We start from the raw sequence: 10,077 nt of genomic DNA, 5'->3' as shown, positions 1-10,077 counted from the left end.
CACCTTCCCCCCACCCCTCCCTTCTTCCAGGGCTCAGTGTCACTCCTGATTTTCTCTACCTCCTTCCCCCTGAGCGGCACGGGAGGATGGGGAATGGGGCTTGTGGTCAGTTCAACACATGTTGTTTCTGCTGCTTCTTCCTCCTCACGGGAGGACTCCTCACCCTCTTCCTCTGCTCCAGCATGGGGTCCCTCCCACGGAAGACAGTCCTCCATAAACTGCCCCCACATGAGTCCTTCCCATGGGCTACAGTTCTTCACGAACTGCTCCAGCATGGGTCCTTTCCATGGGGTGCAGTCCTTCAGGAACAGACTGCTCCAGCATGGGTCCCCGAGGCAGGTCACCGATGCAGATCACTCAGTTCTGCCCGGAACGAGACCAAAACTGCGGGATCCACTTGGACACAGACATCCCATGACCTGGTGCCTGGAGAGATGCAGCTATCAAAGCCAAACAACTGGACTTGCCTATATGAATCGCTAACGCTCTGTGCCAACTGCTGAGTCGCATCGCAGTATCAAAGGCAGCTAGGCTTAATTCTTAGTTTTTGGAACCAGTGGTAGTTCTGCACCATTTGTAACTGTTTGTAGGAATTATACAGCCACCACCTAGACCATGGTAGGAATTAAGCGGATGCCACCTCAACAGGGCTTATCCCTAGGTTCTGCTTTAATAAAACAATCAGAGTTCCTTCTTCTGCTGTGTTTAATATCCAATAGTAGTTACAGCTAGAGCTGGGTGCCTCCGAAGAGGGACCCCGTCTGTTGATTGTTACTGGATTTTATAGTCTCTGTAGGTCACTTGGTTTCCTGATAGCACTTCTGCTCATCCAGTCCCATTCGTGGAATCTGGGGTCTTCTCTTCTTCTGATTTGCTCTTGCAGCCTCCAGGCAGCCTTTTTGTCTGTTTCTTGAGACATTTCCTTATCTTCTGTTACAGAATATCCTGTACTTAAATTCTTACTTACACTTCCTTGCCACCTGTTACATTTCCACAGATAAAAACTTAAGTTAAAGTACAATTCATATGGCCTAAGGCTTCATTTACTTTAGTCACTGGTGCTAAGCTCTGGCACAAATTAGTCTCTCACTATACTAACATTAGTCCACATTACACATTCATTTCACAAATGTCTTAGAATTGTAAGAGATTGCTGTTTTCCTAATTAAGGTCGGCATTTCCCTTCTCATACTCCTTCATTTCCAGTGAACCATTGCTTTATAGCCAATCTCATTATTGATTCGATAGCTGGGAGTGATCCATTACCTACAGGAGGTCTTGTGCATACTTTGATAAGCATCTCTTTTCATCCTCCAACCTACAAATCCTAGTCACTAGGCCTGTTATTGGAGCTGTTTTCACCTCTTATTACCTTTCTAATGTTCTGTTAAGATCTTTGCAACCCAGTTCATCCCATTTAGCCAAGGATTTGCTAGCACAAGTCCTGTTTTGATGCCCGCATAATAAGTGTGGTTACAGAAGTCTCTAGAAGTCCGGTTACAATTTTATGACTGCGTGCACATTAACAAAGAATCAGCCCCCCATTGCATAAGGATTATATATGTGTACTCTCAGGAATACTGACAGCTCAACCAGATCATGCGTATTACGAAACTGTTAAAGTATGTCAGGAGTGGCTGCCATCTCCAGCATCCCCCTCCCAGAACCCTCCTGCCTGGCTGCTGGAGCCCAGGCCAGTGCCCCCATTCCAGGGGTCTCTGCCCAGGATGAGGGATGCAGCTGCCACTTTTTCATCTGCAGGTTCAAAGCTGAGCACGTATCCCAGACACTCACATGCACAGACGTGAAAGGACATTGGCAGACAAGGTGCTGCCATCAAACAAGGTGCTGCCTTTTACAGCACCTACATACAGGACTTGAATAACACATGTCCTCATGTGCCCTAGTGTGACTGACCAGGTTTGGTTTGAATCACTGTCTCCCTTATCATTTGTCGGTCAGGTTTGTGTCCCTGCATGTTCTTGTTTATGGCTTCCTCCTATTATTGTTACTATCCTTTTTTTTGCCTTGAGTAGGTCCTTGACCAGATACCCTTAAAGGAGAAGACATTGTCCTTCCACATACCCTTACAGGAGGGACCAGCATGAGTGAGGGGAGTGAGGACCTCAGTACCGGTGGCTGGAACAGGACCATGGGTCCTATGACCCTTCATCTCTGAAGGGAAGTGTGTTCCAGCCTCTTTCACTCTTCCTCCCTCAGCATGGTTGACCACTGCTGGCTTCAGGCTGATTTCTCTCACATTTTGTTATCCTGGTCATGGTGTTCATTCCCAGGGGTTGTGGCCACAGTTTGAGAAACTCTGCTAATAAATAGCCTGTAAGAACTCCCAGCTTCGTTCTGGTCACTGGGTCAGGGCAGTGGAGACACCTGTGTACCTCTGACTACCACCTGTAGACCTCTGAACAACCATCAGAGACAGCCCAGGGGCAAGACCCTCTCAGAGATCAATGATGTAAGCACTTCCCTGAATTCCAGACTCTATACCAAAGAAGAGAGGGTATTGTGGGACCCCACATCATGGGGAGCACCTGTGCAACTCATTTGTTTTAAAGGAACACATTCCTCCTCCAAACACCCCAGGTCAGCTATGGCCCTTGCACCTAGCCCTGGAAGAACGCTGCTGGTTCTGAACCCCAGCGCTGAATGTCACTCACTTGTTTATCTGCAGGAACATGTTTTGCCTAAGCCAGTCACCTGGGAGGAAATCCTCTCCTCTGTTTTCACACATCTACAGAACATTTGTCTACATCTGAGCTTGTCAGCATAATGCCTTTAAATCAGGCTGGAGATATAAGGCCTTTGGGGATCTTCCACTTCTGACCCTCCCTTAGACCATTGCTTCAACAAGAGAGGACTCCTGCCTGCTACTCCCTTGATGAGATCTCCTCCGGCTGAAGTGCAGTACCAAGGGATGAGCTTAAAAATACAATTTAGTATCCTCAGCCTAGGCAGCTACTGCCTTACTTGTGTTGTGGGACACACACCTGGCCACCAACCGTGGCCCAAGCTGATCGTGTGTCTCTGGATGGCCCTATGCCATGTCTGCCAGCCCAGTGCAGTCATCTGGGATACCTTAGAGAGCAGCATCCCTTGAGGTGCTCGTGAAGTGGGACCAAAACCTCACAAAGGTAGGTTCATCTCGGGTGAACTGCCCACCAGGGTTGTCTGCTTCTCTCCGTTGACTACAGAGTGAGCTGAGCTAACTAGTTAAGACTTGACTAAATATTACCTGCCTCAAGTCATGGGGCTGTGCTCGTGCTCTGCTTACAATATAAGCAGTCTTTCTTTTTCCTACACAGAAAATCCCCAACTTAGTTCTGCTCCAGTTATCATGAGGTTCCTGCATCTGCACGTAGTCCTGATCCACACAAATGAAGCAAAGCACTCCAAGAACTCCCAGAACTTTTTAATGAGCCCCGCGGTGACAGAATCTCAAATCTGCTAATTATTACTATTCTATTTTGAATGACCAGAAGCTCAAGGTGGTTTGAGATTTTGCTTTCTTCTTGAATCCCAGCACTTGCCCTAACACAGGCATCAGGAATCCTGTAAGGGAAGGTTGCTGGAGTCTTCTGTTGGAGGTAGGTTTGCATCCCCTGCTCTTCTGAGTTGAGCTACGCTGTATTATCTTGTAACTTGACAATGACATCTAGGAGCTTTTGTGAAGTTGGATCCCAGAAAGAGCAGGTTGCTGGAGGTCTTTACTCTTTCTGACAAAAATACTGAAAAGAAGACTAATTCCACACATTGCCAATGACAGTGTATATACAGAGGAAAGAGTATCACTAGGAAAGAGAAAATGACCTGTAAATGTTTGCTTACCACTTGTGATGTATCTTAATGCAGACAGCTTCAGAGACACTACCCACATGTTGGGACAGGTCTGAGGGAAGACAGTCTATGCTGCACTGTTGATAGTGATAGGGATTAACGTCAAATATGAAGGAACAATGAAGAGATTTACAGTTCTTTGGTTGAAATGATGCAGATGGTTAGGAACACATTGTGAATAGGCCGACCTGACACATAGTAGATAAAAAGGCCTTGAAACTTAGTATTCTAGATAAGGAGGCCAACCTTGTATCTTGAGAAGAATAGATAAGAGGGTGGCGCTAGTGAGAATTGTGCTAATTAAGCCAGGAGCTAAAACTAAGCATGCGTGAAGACTGAGACTTTTGCATACGTTAATGAATTCCGGGAAATGCAATGAATATGTATACTCCAACTGTATATAACGTCTATGGCTAAGTGATTTGGCACGCACACTAGGTGGAGCGATCCCCCGTGCGTCCAGCGCTGCAATAAAGAATACCTGCTTTCTAAAACTCCAAATTGAGTCTTAGAGAGTTTGTCAGGAACGTCTTCGTTTCAATAGCTGTCTTACAGCATTTCTGTCTTTCAGATTTTCACCACAGCTCGATCTTAGTCTCATGCTAGGGAGATTACTGAGGCAAAAGAGAAAGGCTGGGTTTGAATTGAAAGCAGATTGCCTTCTTTTCTCTCCCCCCATACTTGTGCAAAAATATTCTGGTTTTACGGAAAATGAAAACAAAGAAGTCTGTATACAGTATTAGCTGTGGCTTGTTACAAACCAGGATTTCACACCAAAAGCAGCTTTCCTTTTTGGTCCTGTAGAAAAAACAGCCATTTGCAAGCAGAAAATAGGAATATGTTTATAAGTATTTAGAATGCAATTCTTCACTGACACTAAGGAACTAACTGTGAAGGGAAAAAAATTACAGAATCCCTGCAGAGTATTCACCAAAGGCAATGGAAATGTGCAGAAAGTTCTGGTCTCGACAGTTCTGTGAAATTCTATTTTGGGAATAAATTACCAGTTTGTAGGGGAAAAGGAAAAAGCCCTGGTTTATTCTGCATATGGCTTTTCCTTGTAAGAAATCAGATTTTTTTCCAACTGAATGAAATAAAGGCAGTAGCTGCCCATCAGGGAAATGTGGCAGATAGGTTTGCATCCCCTGCTGCTCAGAGTAGAGCTGTGCTGTATTATTGTGACATCTAGGCTCAGAGGTGATCTCATCAATGTACATAAATACCTGAAGAGAGGGTGCAAAGGGGATAGAGCCGGGCTTTTCTCAGCGGTGCCTAGTGACAGGACCAGAGACAATGGGCACAAAGAGAAACACAGGAGATTCTGTCTGAACAAAAGAACCTTTTTTCTTCTGAGGGTGACTTGAGTGCTGGAACAGGTTTCCAAGAGGGGCTGTAGAGTCTCTCTCCTTGGAGATATTCAAAACCAACTGGACATGGTCCTGGGCAACATGTTCTAGGTGACCTGCTTGATCAGAGGAGCTGGACTAAGATGACCACCAGAGGTCCCCTCCAACCTCAAGTGTTCTCTTACTCTTATTCCATGATTCTACGAACCAGCTCTCCCCGAAACCTGCCCCTGAAAGCGATGTGTCCCAGCAGTGTCCTCAGCAAAGTTCAGTGCCTAATTATTCCCTAAGCTGGAAGACAGACATGAAATGTAGGACTAACTGGAAGTATAAAATGTGGAGCTAGAGAAAGAAGGCCCAACTGATGTATTCCACGTCAGAAGCAGGTAATGTGGGACACAACATAATTTGCAGGATCGATGGCTGTGCTTCAGTTATTGGTGTTGCTCTGTTTGGGATGACTGAAGACAAGAGAGACATCATCAATGGGCAGGTGACCTTTCTAGTTAATGGAGTGAACTTCCAGCGCAGGGTTCATCTCATGCTAAAATAAAGCCCTAAAAAGGTTCAGAAGGCACGTATAGTTGTTAATGTTAATCTTAATCAACATTAATCTTTGAAGTGTTATCATCCTGTGTATAGCCCTCACCCAGAACTGGGTTAAAAGACCAGTTAATAAGAAACCAGAATGATGAAGCTATTGAGTGGGTGTTTGATTGGAGGAGATCAAGATGTATATGTTTTAATTTAAGAACACTATGGTGATAGATAGTTTAGTTTATTGTGGATTCTATATTGCTTGCTTCTGTAATTTTAAACAATGAAGATTTGTTGCTTAGAAGTTAGATAACTAACAGGTGTGTGTTTGTAATTGTGTGGAGTAGTAATTAATTATAAACTGTGTGTTTTAGAGGTAGTGATAATTAATTTTAGCTATGGAAACTATAAACAAACGTGGTCCAAGCATGGCTCAGGGACAAATTGTGACCCTATAAGGTAAAGAGGAAATAAGTTCATGAAGAGTTCACTACCCTGACGACCACCCGAGACCACCCGAGACCCCCAAGGAGACCCTAAAAGCTTTAGTGCGCATGTGTTTAAGATGATGTAATATTATAATTAGTTCTCGGAAATGTAATGAATATGTAAAAGAGAAATTTAAAATATGTATGAGAAACATGGATATAAACAGAAAGGTGACTAGACCAGGTGTGCTTGATTTGTGGCAAGTCCACGGAGCACCCAGGCCTGAATAAAACACTATCATCTCTCCTGAGCGTGTGGAATTGGTTACTTGCACGCCGGGCACGAATCCGCTTTTCGGACAACATAGTGATTGTGCATTAGTGGTCGTGAGCATGCTAGTGGGAGTTTGAAGGCTTGAGATAATATTGAACTGGGATGATTGGCAGACTGCTTATGAAATCCTTGCTATTTCCTCAATAGATCACTGCTGCTTTTTTTTTTTGCCTTTTTTTTTTTTTTTTTTTTCCCCCGTAGGAATATTTATTAAGGGGAATTAATGAAGAAAAAATTTAAATAAAATAATTTGGTAATATTTTATCAGGGAATACCATAATTTGCTTTGTTTGTGGACAAGAGTTATTCTGTTTTTCGTGATGTTTCTAAAATGTGATGAAGAGACCTTGCTACCTCACTGCCACCTGGAAACTGATGCAGACTGGTAACCTACAGGAATTTGGGAAGTTATTGTTGTTATGTTACCATAAATATAGGAAAATGTGATTAAAAAGTAGAGCACTAAAACTTGTGTTTGTCTGCTAAGTCAGGAAGCCATCCTGGAAAACAGTATGTTAAGGTATGCTTGCGGACCCTGACTTGTGGTACCACAAAGAAGACAGGGGAGGATCTAAATCTCATCTCCTAGGGTCAGTATCTCAAGAGTGAACACATACCAGTACTTCAGACACTCAGCTTGAGATCAGCAGAAAGTCTCTCTGGAGGTATTGAATCTCTGCCTTTGACAACGCAGCAAGTACTGACGAATACACTGGTACTTAGACAAATAGCAACCTGCCGTCAGGTGAGATGAATCGCATTCAAGATTTCTATGGAAAAGGGTATGCTGTCTCATTTGGAATCTGCCCTCAAAGGTACTATAACGCATGGGCTCTGGGGTTTGTAATTGGTTCCGGCTGGGACAGAGTTAACTTTCTTCTCAGCAGCTTGTGGGGGGTGCTGTGTTTTGGGTTTGATATGAGAGGAATGCTGATAGCCCATTGATGCTTTGGTTGTTGCTGGGTGGTGCCTGCACCGCAGCCTTCTTGTTTCTCTTTTTGGCCTCCCATGCCCTGACAAGTGTAGGGGAAGCTGGTGGGGGGAGCATAGCTGGAGCGGTTGACCCAGCTGGCCAATGGGATATTCTATGCCATGTGATGTCATGTTCAGTATAAAAATGGGGGGGCCCTCCCCCCTCCATTCGTGACACATGGTCAGCGGTCGGCGAGCAGTTGTATTGTGCATCACCTCCTTTGTATATTCTGTTATTGTTGTTGTTATCATTGTTATTTTTACTGTTCTACTTTGGTTTTTTTCCCTTATTAAATTGTTTTTATCTCAACCCGTGAGTTTTCCTACTTGTGCCCTCCCTATTCTCTCCCCCATCCTACCGGAGCGGGGGGATGAGCGAGTGGCTGCGTGGGGTTTAGCTGCTGGCTGGGGTTAAACCACGACAGTAATGGATACTAGTAAGACAGGTACTCAGATTCTGTAAGGTATTAATTAAAATACCATTTTTTGGAGGTAATATGAAAAGGGAAGGAGATTAGTATAGATAATCTTATGTCTCTTCAGATGCTGGGAACCCGCAGTTTTAAAACACTGGATGGATTTCTAGCCAAGGCACAGACACTGATCCTGTCTGTGGAGTAATTCCCAAACATTTTGGTATTTGGAGCTCTTACCAGATTTTCTTAATAATTAAAAAATGCTATTCATGATTTCTACTGTCCAGCAAAAGGATGTCCACATGAGAACATGCTGCTTCACTTTAAGAGGAGGACAAGAACATGCTGGTGGCATCATCACAGGTGCCAAGCGGGAGCTGCCTGAAGGCTGCTTCCTTAGTATTTGCCAGCTAAGTTTGTCCTGTGGCCAAGTGATATGTGCAACACAGGCAGGTGCTACTCAGGTCAACTGTTATGTAGATCACTCACTCTTTGGATTACAATAGTCTTCCAGTTAGGACCGCCACATATACCACCTGATTAGGCTTTCATTTCTGCTTCTTGGAACATCTTTAACATCTTCTTTTTAACTATCTTTCAGCTTTCAGAGATGAATCAGACAACAGTGGAGTTCATTCTCTTGGGACTCACTAGCAATCGCTTTTTGGAGATCATCCTATTTGCCATTCTCTTTGTCGTCTTCCTCCTCATCCTCCTTGGAAACATCGCTGTCATCACCACCACACTGGTGGACCAAGACCTCCACATCCCCATGTATTTCTTCCTCAGCAATTTCTCCCTCGTGGAAATCTGCTTCACTTCTACCTTCATGCCGAGGACACTCTACAGCCTCCTCACAGAAGCAAAAACAATTTCCCTCTCTGGATGTTTTCTTCAGTTAGCCCTCTTCTTCATCCTGGGTATCTGCACTTTCTTCCATGTAGCTCTCATGTCCTTTGACCGCTATGTGGCCATCTGCCGCCCTTTGCATTATGCTACCTTCATGAACAATAAGTTTTGTCTCCAGCTGGTGCTGGGCTGCTGGGTGGTGAGTTTCTTCTTGGTGTTCTACCCACTCACAATTATACTCCATTTGCCATTCTGCAGGCCCAACGTCACCAACCACTTCCACTGTGACATAGCGCCACTGCTCCAGCTCTCCTGCACAGACACCGGCCTCATTGAGAAAGTAATGCTGGTGACAAGTGTTCTAATATTACCTGGCACCTTATCAGTAACTGCCTTTTCCTATGCCTACATCGTCCACACTGTCACACACATCCAGTATTCAGCAAGCAGGAAAAAGGCCTTTTCCACATGCTCTGCTCATCTCATTGTGGTTGCTGTTCTGTACAGCAGCTCCATCTTCAGGTACATCCGACCAAGCCAGCGGGGTGGGAGGGATTTTGACAAAGTTGTGTCTTTCCTCTGCTGTGTGATTACTCAGCTATGTAACCCTTACATCTACACCCTTCACAATGAACAATCAAACAGGCCCTGAAAGATCTGGTAGCAAGGTGATTTGTAGGCTCTGGTGATATTTTGAACTCCAGAGCCTCAAAGCAGTGAGTGCGTGTGAATGACTTCGTAGCAGAGTTCCCAGTACCCTGAGGGGTGGGGCGGGGGGATAAAGGTGATGCATGGGGGTGGATTAGGTGAAATTCACCTCACCTAGTGTATAAAGACTATGACGATGCCTGTTTCTCTGCCCTGACTACATACATCTCTTTGACTTCATCAGTTGGAAGTAGTCACATTGGATCCATTTGAAACAAGGTGGGGTGAAATCCAAGACAGACAACACAGACATGTCAATCAACTCTTTAGACTGCTATAGGGAATTAAAATCAGTACTGTATGTACCTCAGAGAGAGATGCCTAACCTTCAGAGCAGATGACACGTCACCACACAGAAAGTTCCTGTCATAGTGCCTATCATTTCATTTACAGAGAGGTACGTGGAGGTGAGTGATGGATTCCTCCCAGATTTCTGTGAGCAAATGTTTTGAATGGTGGAAGCTGGAAGTTCATGCCCCACTGAACTGCTTTCCAATGCAAAGATCATTTTCTTGTGCATGTTAGCAAACTGTCAGGACCCTGAGCGCGCTAATAGGCCCTTATGTCCCTGACGAGCCTCACCTGGGGCCTCCACCCACACCCTTTGAACATGGATGCAGGAGTCTCATTTAAGC

At 44.7% G+C, this 10,077-nt stretch overlaps 2 protein-coding genes across 2 annotated transcripts in view; one reads left to right on the top strand and one right to left on the bottom strand.

Moving 5' to 3' along the window:
* Window positions 1-10,077, bottom strand: part of LOC142091595 (epimerase family protein SDR39U1-like) — a 300,851-nt gene that overhangs the window by 166,864 nt on the left and 123,910 nt on the right.
* Window positions 3,589-9,386, top strand: LOC142091682 (olfactory receptor 6E1-like). The gene is made up of 2 exons (XM_075171069.1): window positions 3,589-3,602; window positions 8,487-9,386. Exon 2 carries the CDS (start codon window positions 8,496-8,498, stop codon window positions 9,384-9,386), a length of 891 nt encoding a protein of 296 aa, XP_075027170.1. The 5' UTR covers window positions 3,589-3,602; window positions 8,487-8,495.

Source organism: Calonectris borealis, chromosome 22 (genome assembly GCF_964195595.1).
Source record: "Calonectris borealis chromosome 22, bCalBor7.hap1.2, whole genome shotgun sequence".
Lineage (NCBI taxonomy): Eukaryota > Metazoa > Chordata > Aves > Procellariiformes > Procellariidae > Calonectris > Calonectris borealis.
This window is presented reverse-complemented; position numbering and strand designations above follow the sequence as displayed.

What these genes read in the sequence shown, in the direction of transcription:
- LOC142091682 (XM_075171069.1), top strand. Translation starts at nt 8,496, where the DNA reads ATGAATCAGACAACAGTGGAGTTCATTCTCTTGGGACTCACTAGCAAT.